This window comes from Centrocercus urophasianus, unplaced genomic scaffold, assembly GCF_019232065.1.
Source record: "Centrocercus urophasianus isolate 14NV4802_14NV808 unplaced genomic scaffold, USGS_Curo_1.0 seq_18, whole genome shotgun sequence".
Classification (NCBI taxonomy): Eukaryota; Metazoa; Chordata; class Aves; order Galliformes; family Phasianidae; genus Centrocercus; species Centrocercus urophasianus.
This window is the reverse complement of record NW_024884733.1, coordinates 13,317,487-13,338,843: the sequence shown is the minus strand read 5'-3', so window position 1 is coordinate 13,338,843 and position 21,357 is coordinate 13,317,487. Positions and strand designations below refer to the sequence as shown.

The following is a 21,357-nucleotide window of genomic DNA, read 5'->3' as shown; positions in this document are numbered from 1 at the left end:
ACTGAACAGCTGCACTGTGTTATTCTGTGGGAATGCTGACAATAACTCCAGTCCCAGCTGCATACATAGGCTGTAATGTCAGAGCTGGATAGTCTCCATGGCTTGGAATAGGAGGTTTCTTTGTAACCTGATCTGTGCTACAAAAACAGAAACTTCCAGCCACACGGCATAACAGATGAGTCATTTCTGAGAATGATAAGTTTGAGATGAAAGAAAAGCTTCCCAAAGTCAAGCCTGAGCACATACTAAGGTATGGAAGGAATGAATTTCAGGGATGCTAACTTTTTTGGCTGAATAGTAGCTAGTTTGAAGAGCTGGAAAAATGTATCCAAGCATTTATGTGTTGAATCCTATGTTCATTGTGTATGCAAAACTCAATATCCAATGTGGGACTTGAACGTTTGTCAGACATTCCTAATCTGCAGTTCTCAGTGCATTTGCTGCTACGTACTGCAAAGTGTTTTTTACTGCTTGTTTCAGTTGACTCTCAATTCATGTACAAGTCAACAAAATATGCCCATTGCCTATAAGTGCTATGATGTCAGAACCTGCTCAGAGGACCCCATGACAAAATGCACAGCACTACTTTTTAGATTAATACAAAATTAAAGATTCACGGTACCAAAGTGAGGATTTTGCAGCCATAGATTGGAATAAGATAATCAATTTAATTACAGATGGACAGAAATTTGTTTTCTAAATGTCTCTGTTACACATGTAAAATGTTAAACATAGAAGCACATCCTTTCTATCAAAATACAGTCTCACCATACAAGTACTTAGTATCTTTTTTGTCTCAAGTAGTCTTCCCACAATGAGCAGTATAATTTTAAGTTAACATATTCAAAATGACTGGCAGCCTCGGAAGGCAAGCACTAGAATTTGCCCAGATCACAACGGATGTATCACTGGTAACTAAAGAACCTATTCCAATGACTGTACTTACAGTGCAAGCAGTATATTAATTTAGCTTATATAGTGGTAACTGTATGCAGTACTCAGAGCAGTCTTACTTTTGTCTGAAGCATAACAGAAAACTTAGGCACTCACTGCTTTTATGTGCGAAACGTTTAATCACAAAACGTACCTCTCAGCAGATAGCTCTCCGACTGGTGAGTTTTAAGAGGGAATCTCTTGTCCAGAACGTGATCCAAACTAGCTGGCTGGCTACCACTTTTTTCTTTGTTTCTAGGGTAAACAAAAATCCAAGCAAAAACATAAATATACTCTGCAATCTTAACACACATATCTAACTGAGAGAATATACTGCGATTAGGGCAAAGATCATTAGCTTTCTACTCAGGCAGCTTGTATGATTAAAAGATACTTCATGCCACCATGGGAGCAATTAAATAAGTTATAATACGTGTGAACTTCCAGCATTTAGGAGCTCATTTGAATGTTGAGAGTTCTTAATATGACATTGATCTGGACACTGTAATTAACATCTGTTATCCCACACCCACAGTGGGAGCTGATGGAGCTACCTCACTTCATCCTTTAAGGACAGAGAAATGAAAGTACCTCAAAAGATTTCCTCTGGGTATGCTCTGCTCCTGGGACTGCATGCTGGCTATACCAAGACTCAGTCTTTTTGCAGTTTCTGTTTTTTCTTCAGGGATACTTTGCTCTTTTTGTCGGTCTGGAGTTAAGCCATACTTTTCTTCTAGACACCTGAGAGGCACAGTCCTGTTGATAGGCTGAAAAATAATTGCTCCACTCTGTTTTGATATTGGTGTGCGATTCCCAACATAGTATCTAACTAAGCCAGGGATACTGTCAAAACTTTCAAGTTCAAACTGATATTGAACACGGCAGTAGGCTTCACTTAATCTTAGAACTTTCCTGTTGATTTTAAAATGCTGAGAGGTATTCTTCCACTGACAGGTAAGAACAAAGCTGCCAGGACAGGAAAGAGAATCTCTAATCAGAAAATCTCCATCCCTCTGAACTAGGTCTTCTGCCACCTGTAAGGAAAAAGATTATACAAAAAATACTTTTAGAATCAGGGAGCAAATATTCAAATACCAAGTACCACCAAACAACAAAATATTCTTAAACACAGGACTTAATTTGGCTACCCTAGCAGGACAGACAAAATCAGGAAATAGAAAGCAAAGCACAAAGCATGGTAGAAAAAATTTTATCTCCAATTCTAAAAATTATGATGTCATCCCACAGCAAAGATCTGGAGGGATTTCTTGGAAAACACCCAGCAATCAGAAGAATGCGTACACTTTTGCATGTATAAATGCCTTCTAGTTTGCTACTAGAAAGCAAAATATGAAAGAAAATAAATGACTTTATTTTACAGTTTAAAGCATCTGAATATACAACCACACAAACATTTAGAAATAATTACCACAGGACCCCAGAAATTGTGCTTTCATTATTACCTGAAGTGACAGAAGCTTTCATTTTTTATTCTTCATGAATACTGCATAAAACTAGGAAGGAGTCAGAAAAATCCTGTTTCGCTGCACTAAATCAGTCCTTTCTATGTCAAACTTCGAACGTGAAGTCACAAACATGGCCGCTACGTCTGCTCTCCTTATTGATGGGGCAGCAGGCAGCCCGTGGCTCCCCTGAGAGCCGGGTGCGCAGAGGGGGAAGCCCGCAGGGGGAGCTCCAGGCACTCCTGGAAGCTGAGTTCCAATACAACGGCTGTTGTAACACATTTCTAACCGCAGTCATAATAGTCATAGAGCAAAGTTACTGCAGAGACTTTGTGCTTTTTTCTTCCCCAAAATTAGTGCACAAGAAAGCAAACAAAGAACATTTAAACTTTAGCTCAGTATACTGAATCAAAGTATTGTCTGAACAATATGTGCGGATACTGTTCTGATAGAAAGTTTAAACTCAATTTCTGCCTTTACTCAGTGAAAAAAAATCCTGAAATAGTTATAATTTCCACCAGAGTCTCCCCCGAATCCTTCCTCAACTTCATTTTGCTCCAAGCTGTCATAAACACAACTTTCACAGTTAAAAAGTATTATGTGCCTGCTAAATTAGTGCAGATACTAGAGGCATGTGTAATTCTTTAGTGCGATTCTGCCTATGAAAGCTCAATACGCTGTTGGCAACAAAAAGATAAGGAATAACATACCTGCCGAGGAATCCGTCCGTGGTACCAGGCATGGCTACGCAAATCTTCACTGCTGAGCTGCAGTTCTTCCTCTAGCTCTTTCTTCAGTTTTTCTGGGCTGTTGTCCATAACTTGCCGCTCCTTAGAAAACTGCAATAAAAGATTAAAAGCTTCAACTGTGCCAAGTTTAGTCATTAACATTTTACCTGGGTAGTAACTTCCATCACATGATCTGCACTAACCACTGGAATGCAGGTGCTGCTTTGAGCAGGCTGGCCTGACTTCTATCTCTTGCTGTATTTTGAAAAATCCAGTGTTTAGTGTTTAGAACATATTATTGTTATACACTGCACAGAATACAGAGGTGTCCTTTCTCTCCACCAAATCAATAATACTACACCTGCAAAAACACTTCTCTTACTTCTTCACAGTAAAAATTCTAATTACCTCATAAAGTAGAACTGGACCCACATACCTTGCTCCAATATTCTCCCTCCTCTTTAACATTCCATCTTAAATTCAGATTCTTTGGGTGTTCTTTGGTGTTATTGTTGTAGTTGGTGGTGTTTTATCTAATCCCTTTGGCCCATCCAATTAAAAACATTCCATACTCTATATTTCTGTTGCACTAAACACAAGCTGACTCTACCAAATTAAATTTCTATCCTTAAAGGGCTTACTTCTAAGGGGCACTAAATCTGTACATCGAGCTTCCTTCCTTCTTGAGGGAAAGCGCTTTTGTCGCCCCTTAGCCCAGAAAGCGTAAGATCCTTCTAACACCAAGAAACAACTACTGTAAGATGTTTGTGGAAACCATCTATCGCTTCTTCTTGGAGGACAGTTTCCGTGCTGGAACAATCCCACCAGGATTTGTTAAGTCCTCCTGTAAACTATTAGTAGTGTTATAATAATAACACAAGGTGCAGCATTTTCTCTAGCAGCATTTCAAGTACTCTTCTGTAAGCACTTAGAGGAGGGAATTTCTTTGGACTTTCTTACATTTCTTACGCTCCCCCTTGAAGGAAAGTAATAATAATAATAACTTTAAAGAGAGAGCAACATAGGTCTCTAGCAGTGAAGTAGATTAAAATGAAACATATTCCTCATGGCATTACTTTCTTTTCTTCTTTGGTTCTGGACATAAGCCAAAGCTTAAAGGTTCCCTTCTCTGACACGCTGATGTAAATATGCAATGTATGCATTATTTTAAAAATAACTGACAATGCTGTTGGTCACACACCAGTCCTGTTGTTTTCATGAACACTGCTTTCTATAGTATTTTCATCTTTAAATATTCATGGCACCTGACCGTGGGAGCAGGTGGCACACATTTAGCACTTCCCTCAGCAATCCTCCCTACAATTTAAAGTAGAATTAAAGTAATCAGCAGATTACTAGACAGCAGATTTCAGGGGAATAATGCCAGAAGAGGCAACCTGCTGCCAAGACTTATTTAAACATGCTGAGAGGCCTGAGAAATTCTGAGATAAATTCCCTACTTCTCCCTGCTCTCCTCAGAGAAAATTATGGCTTTATTTATTTATTTATTAAGATGAGCACAAGTGAGAGTGGTTGCTAAAGACAAAGAAAACACACAAGAACATCCTGGTAAAGGATCACTTCTCATCAGTTTTGCTTCTGTGAGCTGCAACCGAGTTATATTTGTCTATACATATGTGGTTCAAATTTGACAACCATTTTCAACCCTTCACGCTCTTATACAGTCAACGCCTTTCACCAATTCTTCACAAGTCTTTTCAGAAGAAAAACTCTGCACTGGAACAATCCTCACTACAAAGGCCATCTTCCCTGCATGGACTTTTACATAAAAACATGCCCAATATGAATAGATGAAGATATGAAGCACAGAAAGTCACATGAGAGGCTGTGGCGAGGTCTCAAATCTAAAAGTGAATCCAAGTATCAACATGTAGTCAAGTAAGGTCAACAATTCCCCCTCCACTCCAAGGCTCACTGAGCTGTCAGGCTAAAATAGCTGAAATGACCTGTGGGACATGTTTGCCACCTTTGATTTCCCAACTCAGATAGCTGGCTGTGCATTTAAAGCTGACCAGCACTGATTCCAAAATTAACAGCTAGCTATTTCACTGCCACATTTGACAAAATTGTAAGAAGTATTGTAACATTCACAAAAGCTGAGGAGGAAAAGGCAGGGCACACAAATAGAGAGTACAATTTTCAAGAGCACCGAGCCACCACATTTTTCATGACTGCACCAGGAAGTGGCTAGAGAGCTTTCAAAGTCCCCTCTCTGATCTGAACAGGATTCAGTTGCAATGGTACACACATCTTTTATATTCACAGCTGTGTATTTTGTTGACTTTCTGAAAAAGATTAATACTTCTGGGTGAACTGTACGTATCACAAAAACATTTCTGAAAGATATTTGTTACTGAGTAACTAGACTAGAGACATTTAAAAAACCACCAGACTGCTATAGCAAATTGTTATTAATTCTAAAAGCATCTCACTTTGTCTTGGTGGTAGGCAAAGCTATTGTAAATGGAACAGACTAGAGCACATAAATGCAGTAACAAATTTGCAAATAACAAAATGCAAGTTTGCTTAGGAAAACTAGATTCTTAGCAAGAGAAAGAGCTGCAGGTCTTCACATATCAACTAATTTCATCCACAATGCTGACATGCATTATCTTAAAAAACAAACAAAACCAACATGGGTTAATCCAAGTTACACTCGCGCATGAATTTCAAAAACACAAGAAAACCCCTGAACTTCCCCCAGTGGTTAAAAGGACATTTCACTACTCAAATGTAATGAGATATTCTGCACTTGAATTACATCTAACACAACAGAAAAACATTTAAGGAATCCAAACCAACTAAAATGTTAACATTCACAGTGACCAATCTCTTAAAAATCCACTCCACCGTGGTTTACCACACTGAACATACCTGCCTGCCAGAGGTCAGCCATCACCCTAGATGGAGCAAACATGCTGAAATAACCCTTATGCAACTCTGAACTCAGTGGAAGATCTTCTGTGGCTAGCACATATCCCACAGTCTGCAGGGGACAAACTGCCTAGGTAAGCAAGTTCAGTACTAACATGCCTTCCTGGACATTTTTTTGTTGGCTAAGACATTTCTTATATAACCTGAGTGCACTGAAGGGAAAGTGCAAGAATGGACTCAAAAATGAGCCCAGGCATAACATACACAACCATGTTAATCCATAATCAAGAGAGAGAGTCAGCTAGGAACAGCACAATTAGCTATTTCAAAGGACTTGCAGTTAAAAAGAAGACTTATTCTGTGCAGCATGACTTCAGCCTCATTTCTCAATACGCATGTAAGTATCAATGGACAGCAGCAGTATGCTGCAAAATTGCACCAACTTCAAGGTGATAAGCTTGCATTTAGCAGTACGCCCTCAGTTCGTGTATTTGCCTTATTGGCTCCTGCCCAATTACAAGAAAACTGAATTTCTATGTACAGCTGGAGAATGAAGTAGATGGTAAAAAGAAATAAACAAAAAAACCCTGGGGCTAAATTAAATGCTTCACTGTATATAGTGCAAAACACATTTGAAGCAAAATGGAAAAGCCTCCAGTTCAGATACATTACAATTTCCAAGTAGTAAAAACTCTTGAAAAATCTTTGGAGTATGTAAACAAATTAAGTCAGCAGGTCTTCTTTCCAAATACAGATGCTTTCTGCTGATGCTTTCATTGACCTACAAAGAGTGATGTGCTGTCCAAAACCTTTTGTTCACGTTTTAGTTGCATTGTTTTCAGTCTAGGTGCTATTTTAAGGCTGATTTTTTTTTTTTTTTTTTAAGCAGGTCTCTATAAGAAAAAATACAGATCTACCTCTCAGTGTATTGTCAACCTCAAACAAAAGCTCTCAAAATCCTACCTACGTACCTGAAGGAAAACCCAGATGCCAAAAGCTCAGAAAGAGGAAAAGAAAGAAAATAAATCTAGTTAGTACAATTATTTTAGTACTTTTAATAAATGTCACACCAGTTTATTACATTTCACAAAAGATTTCTGCTTCAAGGCCATTACATCTGTAAGCACAGCTTGCTTTTAGTTTTGCAAGTTACTCTTGTACTACATAAGATTTCACATTTTTCAGGCAAACATTGGCCTAATGTACTGAAGACCAGGACATAACAAAGTTTAAGGACATCAAACCAATTCCCAAAATATAAACTTGTTGCAAGTAAATTTAAGAAGGTTTTGCCATTTCACACTCTTCCTACGGAGCTTGTGAACACATCTTAATGGGCATTTCTCACAATGATCTGCTGTTCATGCATCTGAGATATTATTTTCATTTGAGACTACAGCACTCTCCAAAGGAAACTTGCTATATCAAGCTCATTTCAATCATTCTAGCTGAATTAATCACACTAGATTAGAACAAATTTTAATTGTGCTGAATAGTCTACTGAGTTTGGCGATTAAAATAAGAGTCCCATAGTTATTTCTGTTTGCTACTCGCATTGAATTCTTTCTGCAGTTCATATCTGTATCAGCTCCAGTGAAGAACACATCAAAATAGTTGAGAGACAATAGTTGAGAGAAGAATCATACAGGTCTACATATATCCCTGAAGCTCTATCTCATGTATCCTAGATTTCTTGGCTTACCTCAATTTCTATCCCAAACTGGCATACACAAGCATAATTGAATTAGAGAACTGCCTGCACAGTAGCAATAACCATGATAAGTTCCATTATGACTGCAATGGCTCTTCAAAACCAAATTAATTTTATTTAGTGTAAGCCTTCAGATTGCCATTACAAAAAATCTAACTAGCCTGATATCTACACACAGTAGCCACTTTTAATTAATAAGTGAGATATGTGTTTGAAAGAGAGGAAATAAAACTTTTCATACGAAGTTCAGTCTAATGTTAGCAGAAGGCAATGAAAAAAAATCAACATAGACAAGAATTCCTCAATTTTCTAGGTGCCCACATTCAGAGCTAGGAGGAGAGCTTCATTTCTGGAATATGGTTCCTGAGAAATCCTGAGTTCGGAGTTAATCAAATCCTAATCTCACTCAGCAACCCCAGGGATTTTGACTACCAAATCTAAGAATTTTAGAAGTTGGTGACCTTTTCTGCTTTTAACTGAGAAAAACTAAACAAGCATATTAAAAAGTCAGACGCAATCCACTGGAGAACGTCCCCCTAGCAGTGAAGAGGAATCCCTTATAGAGCAATGGTGGACTTTATACTATCCACACATCTATGAAAGAAAGCATACTGCAGTTTAAAAAAAATAATCAATTGTGCAAAATTAACATGGGGATTTGAACAAGATCATAAGGTAAGACTTACAAAGTCAAACTCTGCATCAAGACAGCAAGGTATCAAAGTCCAGGGAGCTACACAAAGTTTCACACAATTTTGGTAGGTTGACCTTTCCCATTTGGCCCCCTTCAACATCAACAAATTTAATGTCAACAGGCAGATTCATACAGATGACTTGTAAACTCATGTTATCAAGTCCAACTGCCTCCACATCTGCAGAAAGCAGATACGTGAAGCCCAAGGATGCCAGTAAAACAGATTTAGATAATCACATACTGAAGATCTACTATGTATAAAAAGTGTTTATAGTTCACCCAACATAGGAGATGGCACTTGAAATAAGTAGCTGCTTATAAAAGGCTTCTGATCCATACCACATTCATAGCATTAGTACATAACCCAGTAGTGAGATAAATCAGCTTGTCGGCAGTTTTAAAACTTGGCAGCCCTGATAAATTGAGCAGCTTTCCCCTTTAGCACAGCTTCAGCTGAGAGTGAATCATAGTCGAGAATTAAGAATGAAAATACTCGAATGTCAAGGTCTGTCTTTCCAGTCATTATGACTATACCAGCTAAAACTCAAAAAACAAAAACAACTGCCCTTCACTTTTAAAAACGCTATTTTACCACTGATTTATTCTTAACTCCAAAAAAAAGCAAAAATTAAAGAACAATAAAGTCACAATTCATCATTCTCTCTTCACAGCTCTCCCTCACCAAAAACCCTGTGCCTTAAAGTTTCCCTTTGTTTTCCTCAAATGTAGAACCTGACCTTTACTCTGAACAGCCATTAGAACTAAATGGGATTTTACAAGGTACTGACAGATCATGGTTGAAGAATAGGTTGATCCAAATTCAGATCTTCTCTTTGTATTTTCTATTACCACATAGAAAACAAAGCAAACTTCTGCTCTTGAGATCCTAATTTAATATGCTGTAAGTACAGCAAAAAGCAAGTCTTCAAGTGTTGAACCTTCCTGTGCTTTGAGAGGGCATGAGGGTCCCTTGAAATCAGACATATTGCTTTCAATGAAGTTATATACACTGAATTGATCTTGACACGGTGGGGGGGGGGGGGGGGTGAGAGGAATTGAATTCAGAGGTAGCTGTTGACTTCAACATCTTTATTTATGATCAATTTTGTATTTAAATGCATGATTATTTCTTATTAAAACTAAGAATTAATCCCATCTAATTACACAGACTGATTTTGCTTGAAGTGTTATGTTTCCACAAATTAAGTAAGAAGATGACTTACACCAAGTTGTTCATACAGCCCTAGGCACTTTGTCACCTAATGGAATGTGCATCAATTGGTCTCCAGGTGCAGACCTGAGCTGTTCCAATACCTAATGGCATTTTCTCTGAAACAAATGCACCCCAGCTCCAACTGTCAGAACTTCTTGAAATAGCAGCTCGTCAGATTCAACTAATGCTAAATCTGCATGATGGAACAAATGTATTCAAATCTATTTTAAATGCTGCAAATCCCTTTAAATAGAACCGTATTTTTGAAAGAGCCCAGCTGTAATTTTTTTCTACATAAAAGGTTTTATTTTTTACCCTCCATAGAGCAAACACTATTAATGTTTCAGTTTCTCCAGAGACTGTATGGATTAGACCAAATGGAAAGTTGCTATGACAACATCACCGTTATTTTAGGTATTAGGAATTCATGCCAAGTTAAACAAAGGGCACACATGGTCAAGAACAACAGCTCTGACATCCAACAAAGTCCATTTTTCAAGTTTTAGAATAATAGAATGTTAAGCCTTATATTTAAAATTCTAATGAAGATCAAGATTACAGTAACAGGACAGTATCATTAGCTCTCCATCCTGATGGTACCTTCTGACAACTGTCAGTCAGAAAGAGGACAGTCTGATTAGAGTCCAGAGTTCCAGTGTGCCCAGAAGACGGAGCCCCACAACCCATTTTCAGAATTTCACAGGGGACAAGTTAGGGGACAAGTGAGGTGAGCAATGACTGCTCCCAAATTTAAGCTCTTGCATCAAAATATGAAAGTCCACAGGCCATGAGAGAGCAACCTTCACATCCTTGTTGCAAGTGTGTCAGAAAAACAGTACACATTAGACAGTGACTTATATAGCTGACACTAGATATTCAAAGAACAATCTAACCATAAATCTTAAATAAAAAGATTTTAAAGTTTAGATGCAGTTCACAGATCCCCAAAAGTAATTACAGTTCAATCACCCCTTCTAAAAGTATGGCTCTAAATGTTTTATGAAGGCTTGTTCTTTGCAAATAGGACACATTTTCTGAGCTTTGTAATTTCAAAAGTTCTAAATACAAGGTTAAATACTGAATTGTATAATGCATTTTCAAAAACTGAGCTTCTGAGCAAAACTGTCCATACTTTCATTAAGCAAGTGAAAAAGTTAGAGAACCAAGTGGTTTGATTTACATTCTGAAGCCTTGAAACTTTGCTAAAATTATTCTCAGCAAGACCAAAACCAGTGGCATTTCTTTTAAACTTGCTGCTTAAACACAAAGACAGGCAGCTTAATACTCATAAAACTGAAAGTTGCTTTCTCCCTGAGATGCTGGTATGGTATTTTCTTTAGAACAGATACACACTGTATCCATCCATAATATAAAAACAAACCCTTCTGAGCAGAAACCAAGAGCATTACTGATTAACATTTTGCTTATTTGTTGTTATTGAAAAAGGACACCTACCTTGACTCTAATAATAGACTTACGGTGATAAAAGCAGCAAAGCGCTGCAATCAGCATTTGAAAAACATTATAGTCCTTCGGCATGTTCAGTTCTTCTGTTTGTATGTCCTCAAGCCTGAAGATGAACGGTCACTACTACTAGTTTCAGAGATTCAACCAGCTCTTCAGTACTGTCCCTGCCAGAGCTGACACACCCCCCTACTCACATATCAGACAAGGACACTTTCCACAGCTGAAGCTGATACTATCAATGCAGCAACCGCTGGCATCCTTGCTTCCAGTATGCCACACAGAGTATGCCAGAATCCTCATGTGATCTGCTCCGCTCACCAGTGAAATTCTAGCTCCTCTATCTTGGTATCGTATCCCGAGTCAGAGCTGCACATAAGTCAACAGCCCAAGACAAACTTCTCCTGATGAGATACAGTACCCAATTGTCTCCCTGCACTGATAGGAGTTTAAACAGTTGCTTCAGACCAGTCATGCAGCGTTTTCTATCTGCATCATCAATATCTTTCAACATACAGAGGATAAAATCAAAGATGAAAAGCAGTTGATCAGTGCTTGATGATTGTTGCTTATCACGTGAATAAGATTACCATCTTTAGAGCTTATGTATAAAAGGGAAATTATGAATCTCTTGATTTTTAATTAGGAAGCTTCTGGTGATCAGTCCTTGATGAAAAAAAATGCTACAAAACCAACACTGCCAGCATGGCCAGTGTTAGGGGTGTAACGAGGGCACTATCAGCATTTAAACTATCAGTAGATAGCTCCAGTTAGATGACAGTCCCATAGAATTGTGCAAGTTGCAAGAGAAAGAAAAGATGCAACTTAAAAACCTCTGGTTTGACAAACACCAAACAAGCTACATGTTTATGCCTCTGATTCTATTTTCTTGGATGCCACAGTCGCACACAGACATCACCATCAAGACTGTGATAACTAGAACATTTTATCTGCTGCTCCTCAGCACAGAGAGATTGAAAAAAGAGAACTAAAAACTGCCCTACAGACTCTTCTATGCCATGCTTTCAATCTTCCTGCCTACATTCTGCATTCCAGTTTAACTACCACAGTACCATACTCTAAGGATACAGCTACATCACAAATTCTCTAAAGAATGACATTGGCACATTTCTGCATTATCTGCGTATGCAGCAGACTCCTCAACCAGATGAAAACTAAATTCTTCAGCTGTGTCTCAGATTTCTTACTACTAGGCAGGTTGCATAGACCTGCCTAGTCTAGAAGTTACAGATAATTCAGATCTCAAATTATGAGTTAGCTCCAAGGACTGTTTAAAAGGAAGAGTTACTTGTCCTTCTATGTCAGCAATACATTCCATAATTAGGAGGATGTATATATTCAATGTTTACAGATGCCCTGAGACAATACTTGAGAAGCAATACTTCCTATCTAATAACAGAGTACCTCCTTCCCACACTGAACAAGTGAATGAGGTGAAATGGCCTCAGTGTTCGAATCAAACAATGAGATTTGGCACATCTGCTAAAAAGCAGCACTGAGCAAAGAAAACAGCACAGCATACTAAGGTTTCATTTGGTATATAATGAACAGAAACTACCATAACAAGAACTCAAAACTGTACCAGCTGACAAGAAGGCTATGAGGATGATTAAGCTATTTTGGCAACAGAAACAATGTTTAGCAATGCAAAAATCAAGTGGGACACTTATTCCAAAAAGCATCAGAAAAAAGTTTAGAAAAGGAGAAAAACTCTTTAAGGCAGAAGGGGAAAGGGACAAAATATTTTATGACCAAGCAATGAATAAACATACTCTGGAATTTAGACAAAGGCTCTCAGTCATAAGACTTTCCCAAGAATCGAGGGCTGGAAGCAGCAGATCTAACAAAATTCAGTATTAAGCACTTCACTGAAAGAAAAAAAAAACAAAACATCCAAATCCCCATAAGAGCACAGTATGGTACTTGTGGCAATAAGGAGGATGCAGCACCCTTTATGTGCTTGTACCTTCCTCCCTTACCAAGCTCCAGACTACAAATTCAATCAGCTGTTGCTGTGGCTCATTAGCTAATGCACACTTATTTCCCCAGGCCTCAGTAATTTCATACGTACATTCATGTCTTACAGAGACCTGACATTTTGCAGCTTTGTGTGTGACTCATTTACCCAGGGAAACTTCCTGCTATAGTTTTAATGGTCTAGTTTGAAGGATACAATTCCTGACATGGTTGCTTAACCTGAAACAACATGTGAAAATACAAGGGAGGTATAGAACATCTTCCCAAACATTTTCAACAGGAGCTGGATTCCTCCTCTAGTCTTTTCCATACCGACAGCATACAGACTGAATGATGGCATCTTCATCAAACACCCTTCATTGTAGGCACAATCTCTTTACTTCAGTGCACAGCTCAACTGGAAAAGTATATTTGGCTTAATGTTCACGTATCTATTTTTCATTTGAAAATACTTATTATTAAGCATGAGTAAAAAAAAAATTTACAGCTGCAGCTCAACATGAGCAGTACTGCATAAATTACAGATCATAATTGTCAGTTTTCCGCTTCCTATCTGTAATGGAATAAGAATCAAAACTATGTATGTTGTCAGAATGAGAGAAACAATGACATTTACTTTTTAAAATAATACTGTACAATTTCATAGAGTAGCTATTGACACTTTTTTTTTTTTTTTAATTCAGCATTGCATTGCTGACAGGAAAGAGTGCTTTATTTAGATATTTAGATAGTGCATCTATTCTTTTTTTAATATAACAACATTTATTTATTTATTTTTAATGTAAGGATAACACGTGCTCTGCGCAGTTCAAAGAATAAATGATGCATTTTTAGGAGCAGAGTCAGAACTGAACCTCTGTATGACACTGTGATACAGTACTATGAAAACCAGGACTAGTGGAAGAAATCACAGAAGACAAAACAAATTTCTGGGTGATGCTATAATAATTCTTGCTCTGATGGCTATCATGGAGCTGCTTTCAGCCAGCATGACTAAAGACACCCCTCATGCCACTCCAAATTACACTAAATTCATAGCTAAGAAATACTAAGAGGAGCAAAGCATGGTTTAGACATATTCACTCTTCTGTTCTGCAACTTTCACTGGTACTTTGAGTTCTCACACTCTGTAGAAGAAATAAACTGTTTCATACACAGCAGAAAAATAGTTTTTGATATTTCTGAGAAGCCACGCTATCAATGTGATTCTAATGTTCTCCAACATTAGAATCCATAGAATGTTCTCAAGAGATCAACCATATTCCTTTCTTTGTCTTCAAGGATTCTTGGCAAACATTTTAGCATATGTGATATTTCTTTCAAAGGATGGCTGGCTAGAGTATTTTTGGTAGCTAAGTTTAGTTAGAAAAGATTTCTAAGCTCATAGATCTTAAACTTACAAGATTAAGGACACTTGATCATAGAAGTGTTCCAAATCAACTTCTTAATCTCAGAAAGATAAACTGAGGTGTCTGTCAGTCTCATCTGTATTATTACAAAGCCTCTACAATTACTTTAAGCATTTCATGATCTGGTTTAAATTACACTTATTCAGCACCCCAGATCAGGACTGTTCTAACACACCTGAACTTCTTCCAGCTCCAATCACAGCACAGAGCATAATGCAAGAGCTTGAAGTGTTCACACTGAATAGTGTGTATCTGCTTGGGGAAATCCTCCTTGGCTGCCTTAATCTTTCTGATTTCTTTTAATCCTTCTCCCTTTCTTTGGAGACAGAATGTTGGAATCATTTCTCTTGGGGTTGTGGGTTTCTTTTCTCTCATTACAAAAACAAAACAAACAACAGCAAAGATTTCTTCAGCTTCAAGGATGTAAATGGCTCAAGTCAGGCTACTGAACTCTGTAAAGATCTGAAGTTATCAAAGTCTGCAGAGCTAAAAGAAGCTATTTTGAATCAAACCTATGTTCATGGGAGTGCTTGTAATTCACACAAGGATCTATGATTATCAATTTCACATTACAAAGTAATAATTTCAGACCAAGGCTCATGAGGGGATTGATGACTTGTAACTATTATTTGGTACTACATCAACAAATCATGTAAGCATTTAAATCAGCTTAACAATATTCAAAGGATCACATGTGATGCTACAGTAGATTTCTTTCCACTAAATGAAAGTAAACAGTACACCCAGAAAGCCAACCATAAACCACAGAAGACATGGTGTACTGTACAAGGGTCAGCAGCCTAAATCTGATATAGCACCCAGCCAATCCAAAGCATGCTGCTCACTGTTACTGGACTAATAACACCACACAAGGTACAGAGCCTCTTGATTGCACAGCACATACGCACAGTCTAACCTGGCTTGTGACCATCTACTGCCATGAAATGGCACCTGTAAGGTTGTAATAAAGTACAATAGGAATAAAATTTGAAAGAAAAAAACCCAAAGTATTTAAATTTTAAGTTTGGAACATTATTCTTTTTATATGTATGTCTTTTCTCTATAGCTAAGTATTTGTGGTTCTGATGTGAGAAAAAGCAATAAAACAGTGGATGACAACTGATAAATTATTTGCTCACAGTAACAGCATTGTTGCAACACCCACTGCCACTTAAGTGCCAGTACTCAGTCCCGAGGACAAGGCCTAGCACCTCTAACTGAAGTTCTGTGAGGAATGCCTCCAAACACTGGTACTACCTACTGTTCACAGCTGAATAGTTTTTATTTTTAAAGTGTAAAATACATAGAGCAAAGGGGATGACAACATTGAAAACGCTGCTTACTTTATCTGTCCTTGACTCAACTGTCAGTGGACACATAATGTCCCACTACCTAGCTCATGTCATACCATTCCTGTGTCACTTCTTACTAGAACTGACTCCTTCAAATACTAACCTCACTTCCTGCAAGCTCTTGTTGGTGCAGTTCCTGATCATAAATCAGAAGACACAGCTGTAGCTGTTATTACACTTGTTTGCACTGCAGGGGTGCGGTATGGGAGAGGTCAGCCAAACTCCTTTCTTCTCTCTGCAGCAGTTCCGTGAGGAAAAGTCAGGAAATACTCTGTAATTATTGTATGGGAACAGCAAGAAAACAGAGATTCCATTTATTTTGTGTTCAAATAAACCTTTGGTAATTGGAGTCATCTAAAAATATAGATTGGAAACTGCAAAAATAGGTGTCCAGCCTCCTTAAGAGCTTCCTGCTGGGTCCTAATGCAAATTTTAGGACATCTAAATACCTTAAAAAAAACCTGCACTTTTATAACTAAAACACTCAAACCTCACAGACAGCTGGAAATAGGCGTAGTTTTTCTTACAGCCATTTATTAAGAAGCTACCAGACACTACTATTGATCCTACCAAAAACTTCGTATGCTTGAGCTCCATCTACTGTCTGCCACTTTGTGTATAAGCACTAACCTATTTTGTAAGGTCTCATCTGTCTTTCTTTCAATTTATTCCTTACACTGGCTAAAATAAGGAAGTGAAAAAGCTCATATTTCCATTTTTATGTTTCGTTAAGAGTTTGTTTTAGCTGTCATTAGCCTAACTTCAATTTTGCTGAACACTGTACAGGAGATCTCTTGCACATAAAAAGGACCCACTTATACAATTACTAACTGCAGATTTCTGCTTTTGAAAGTCTCCCCACTCCTATCAAAGTAAAGTTTTTATCTGAGATCTATTCCAATTTCAGCTATTTCTCAAAGATGAAAAAATTCTTTTACCTCACCAACGTAACTGGAAGAACCTCAAAATGAACCATTAATCAGAACTCCTGAATACTCTAAAATACTTGCCATTTATAGAAAGAGATTTTGGATGTATAACACTCAAAAATTAAACCCAAAAGTCACAAGGCTGTGCTGGAGTTTTTCATAGCCTTTAGCAGCATGTATGAGTTTGAGAAGGCCTGTTTCCCTCCACCTTCCACGTTTCTGCATGACACGCTTTCATGAAATTGAGGAAGCAAATATGGCAAGCTCATATCAACTCACATACCTCCCGTTACTAACTGAAAGACTTGAGGACAAGGAGGCAAATGATCTCACAGTATTCTACACAGCCACTAAAATTATATTCCCTGTGCTTAGTTTCTAATAGCACTTGACAGATAAAACCCTCAATCAGCAAATTCTGTTCCTTTAAGAGTATAAATGTGTAGATGAAATCACAGCTGAAATGTACTTCCAATACTTCTTCCCTCTCTGCAGGCAGATTTATACCCGAACAACATGTTTCCAAGAAGAGGCAAGATGCAAAGACACACGCAGTACACTAGCCTTACCCTAATTACAAGCTTCACCTCTATATGATTTGTCACTAAGAATTCCCAAAATATTTATTAATAATTTTACTTCCACAGGCTATACACACACTCCCTCTTGCAGTTTATGTATTTGTATAAGTTTGAAAATCAACTTTAGTAAGGCGCCGCTATATACAAGTTTAATACAAACAATTCCACAGACCAATAAGCCTTTGCTCTTAGTCTACCTACACATTAGAAAAAGGACCCAAACATATCAATACCTGTTGTTTTTAAAGCTTAATTCCACAGAATACTAATGAACACTTGAAATGAAAAGAAGTATTCCACACAAAACCACAGCTCAGCAACTGTTAGGAAAAGATCAACACAAAGGATGGTAAACTGCAGTGAGGTCTCTATTCCATTAACAGTTTAAGTATCTCACATAAAAAGGAATAAAATTGTGTGGCACTCATAGCTTTTATACGTATACACACACACACACACACACACACATCTATTTACATAGGTATATAAAAGTCTGCCATAGGCTGTAAGAATTCCAGCTGATGCCCTCACTCAGACAGCAAGACACCTTTTTCCTCCCCTTGTCTTAACCAATGCATTGTTTCTACAGAAATTGGAAAGAAAAATCAAACTCAGTTTACAACTAGATTAACTTTAATGCACTTACCACTCAAATCTTCAAATCCTTTTCATTATGCATGGGGTTGTTGTTAAGAATATATTAATTGTACACTGCAAGTGAGGTGGTACAAACTACATGAGCAGTACTGTCATTCAGCAACTTTCTTTCTTAGACATAGGTAGTACTTTTTGGGAAATGGGATACTTCCCCCCCCCCCCAAATAAGGCAGCATGAGGGATTAGGTGCAGTATTACACTCAAAAGCACTGCTTTTCCAGAAATGCTCTCTTGCTTCAACAGTCACAACTTCTAATAAAATTATGCGTTTGCACTAAAAATGAATCACAAATCAAGGAGCACTAGGCAGTGACCACCTTTTTATTCTCCTTGATTTGAAAAATAAACAAACATTATCATTCACTATTATTTCCTTTAATGATGCCATCATTTTGAGTTAAGGATATTATCAATAGAAATCTGTAACTGTCAGCATTTGAAGGCCACAAATATTAATATCTTGGAGAGAGTTTTCTACTTAAATCTAAGTTTCACAAGATCTTTAGAGTCAAAATAAAAATAATGCTTTCAATATGAAATCTAAGCATTCCTTTGTACCTCAAAATTTCTGTCCTGCATTTCAGATCTCAGGTCTTTCCAATTGATGTTTCTTACAAGTGAATGTGGCTTAGCAGTTGTAATTGACCTAACAAAGATACTGAAAAATCTACTAAGTATTCCACCAGCACTAGTGTCACCAGTGATACCAAGGAAATTAGAGCAATGTACTTTTATAGACAGTTTTCAACCCAAAGCTTTGCTGCAATCTCAGTGCATGTAGAAGCTGTTGGTGACTCCATAACAGACATTATTTGAGAGTTAATGAGCAACAATATTCAGGAACTAGAATACAGACATTAACAGAGTCAAATTTGTAACGAGGGTAGGTATAAGATCGATCCTTAGTATATAATTAGAGAGAATACATGGTTCTGATAGCATCAACATTTTAGATTTACCAAAGCCTAGAAACATTATGAAAGCTATTTCACACGCAAAATACTGTAAACTCTATTTCAGCATTAGGGAAGGGAAATGCATGAGCTACTGCTGTGAGATTCTTCAATAAAGGCCAGATTAATTAGAAAGCCACTGTCCACTTCACTGAATTCATATGAGGATTATCATTCACAAAGAAAAAAAGAAAAAAAAGCCCTCTACTCTCAATATACTTAAAAATAAAAAAATAAAAAAAGATGAGATCACCAGATCTTAAAAGCTTAACAGGTCATGCAAGAATGAGGGAGTTGGGAGAAAAAGCTCTGAACAGTTACAGGCTAATCTGGGGCTCTCTCTTCTAGGAAACATGCACTAGGACAGCAGACTGAAAAATGCATCGTCTTGTGCAGCAGCAAAATCACAGCTCCTACATATTTACTGGAAATATCTGCTTAAATTGTATTCATCGCTTTGCACCCAAAAGACTATAGAATTACTGACTTAATCACCTTCCCACAGAGTAGCCTGTTAGCCAAACAAATCTCAACACCGCTAATTATTGAAGCTTGGATGTAAGATCCACCACTAATTACAGATAACAGTTCTATCAAATGAAACAAGTTTTCATTAAGTCCAAGTAAATGGGGACAAGATTATCATAATGATTTTAAAGGAATTAACTATTTAAGAGCTGCTGAATTTCAACTACATATGCAACTCACACAAGCCAGGATGCCATAAAAGACAATGACATCCTGGTTTGTATCAGAAGTAGCGTTGCCAGCAGGAGCAGGGAGATGATTGTCCCCCTGTACTCAGCTCGGGTGAGGCCACACCTCAATTCAGCTCTATGCCCCTCACTGTAAGAAAGACACTGAGGACCCTGGAGCACATCCAGAGGAAGACATCAAGGCTGGTGAACAGTTTGGAGCCCAAGTCTTATCAGGAACAGCTGAGGGAACGGGATTGTTTAGTCTTGAGAACAGGAAGCTCAGGAAAGACCTTACTGTCTTTTACAGTCTGTAAGTACCTGAAAGGAGGTTGTGGCAAGGTGGGGGTCGGCCTCTTCCGCTGTATAATTAGTGATAAGGCTAGAGGCAACGGCCTCAAGTTGTGCCAGGGGAGGTTAAGTGTGGATACTAGGAAAAACTTCTCCAAAAGGGTGGCCAGGCACTGAAACAGGCTGCACAGGAAGGTGTTGAGTCACCATCGCTGGAGAAGGTCAAGAACATTTAGATGTTGTACTAAGGAACATGGCTTACTGAGGAAATACTGTTAGTAGGAGGACAGCTGGACTAGATGATCTTGGAGGTTTTTTTCAACCTTGATGATTCTATGAACTCCTTAAGTCTTGAATTTTTTCTTGACTGCTAAATTAGAACATCTACACTAACAATATCAGTGATATTCAGAAAAAGTTGTATAATTTAAGAGAAAGAGTTGATGGGGAAAATCTTTCATCTCTATTCTATGTCTCTGAAGAGGGAGAAAAAAAAAAAAGGTTACGAAGGTTATAATGAAATTATTATGAAAATTTTATTTTTAATAGCAATGACGATTCAAAACAAATCCACAGTAACAATGTTTTTCTCCAGCAGAGGGCGATGTATAACTATCAACTACTCAGCAAGACTCAGAAGGAGGATCTTATTTAATTATGAGGTGGATAAATGAATGCATCTTACATAGATCTAGCTGCGTCTTATCTTTATAAATTAACACAATTTATGTAGAAGAGGCATCTGCTGTGGGGTGATGTTTATGACACTAAAGATCCTACTAAGTAGAGGAACATAGAAAACTATAAATATCTCACTAAAACATCATTTAGTTCAATGCCAAGGTCAAGCCAACAATCTTCAAGTTGGATATCAATTCCATAATGACAAAAAGATAGGTAAATTGGAACTCAGATATATGGGTGTACTCTTCATTAAAATACATTGTCTGACACTTCTGCCTTCATGATGCAAAAAGGAAAAAAATGAAGGAAGATCAAAAGGAACCTCATGATCATTTGGTGCCTTAGTGTTAGACAATCCTCCAAGCAAAAAATGTGTAACACAAAAACCCAACAAACCTTCTCTTCACAAGTCACAACTTGCATCTCAAGCATCTCAAGAGACAAGTCTATACAGGAGAATGACACACGGTGGACCATAAACAGGTATACATTGTACTGGCAACTTTTCCAGTGGGATGGGGATTTCTCTAATATATTTCTATGACTAAAATAGTTTCCTTGCAATGAAATCTCAGTGTCGTCAGGAAAAACTCTTTCCCAGACTGCTTCTACATGTTATGCTGACAAGCTTTTTTTTCCTAAACCATGCCTAATGAACACACACACAAACTAACTTCCAATTTGACAGTACTCTGCCCAAATTATCT

The 21,357-nt window shown here is 37.7% G+C and overlaps 1 protein-coding gene across 8 annotated transcripts in view; it reads right to left on the bottom strand.

The window, feature by feature from the left end:
* BCAR3 (BCAR3 adaptor protein, NSP family member) overlaps positions 1-21,357 on the bottom strand; it is a 92,801-nt gene that overhangs the window by 16,377 nt on the left and 55,067 nt on the right. For all 8 annotated transcript variants that reach the window (XM_042820210.1, XM_042820203.1, XM_042820208.1 and 5 more), the window contains exons 4-6: positions 3,107-3,235; positions 1,525-1,967; positions 1,088-1,188 (exon numbers count right to left, since the gene is read on the bottom strand). In XM_042820210.1, the coding sequence (XP_042676144.1) occupies positions 1,088-1,188; positions 1,525-1,967; positions 3,107-3,235 (673 nt within the window). The remainder of the gene's footprint in view (positions 1-1,087; positions 1,189-1,524; positions 1,968-3,106; positions 3,236-21,357) is intronic.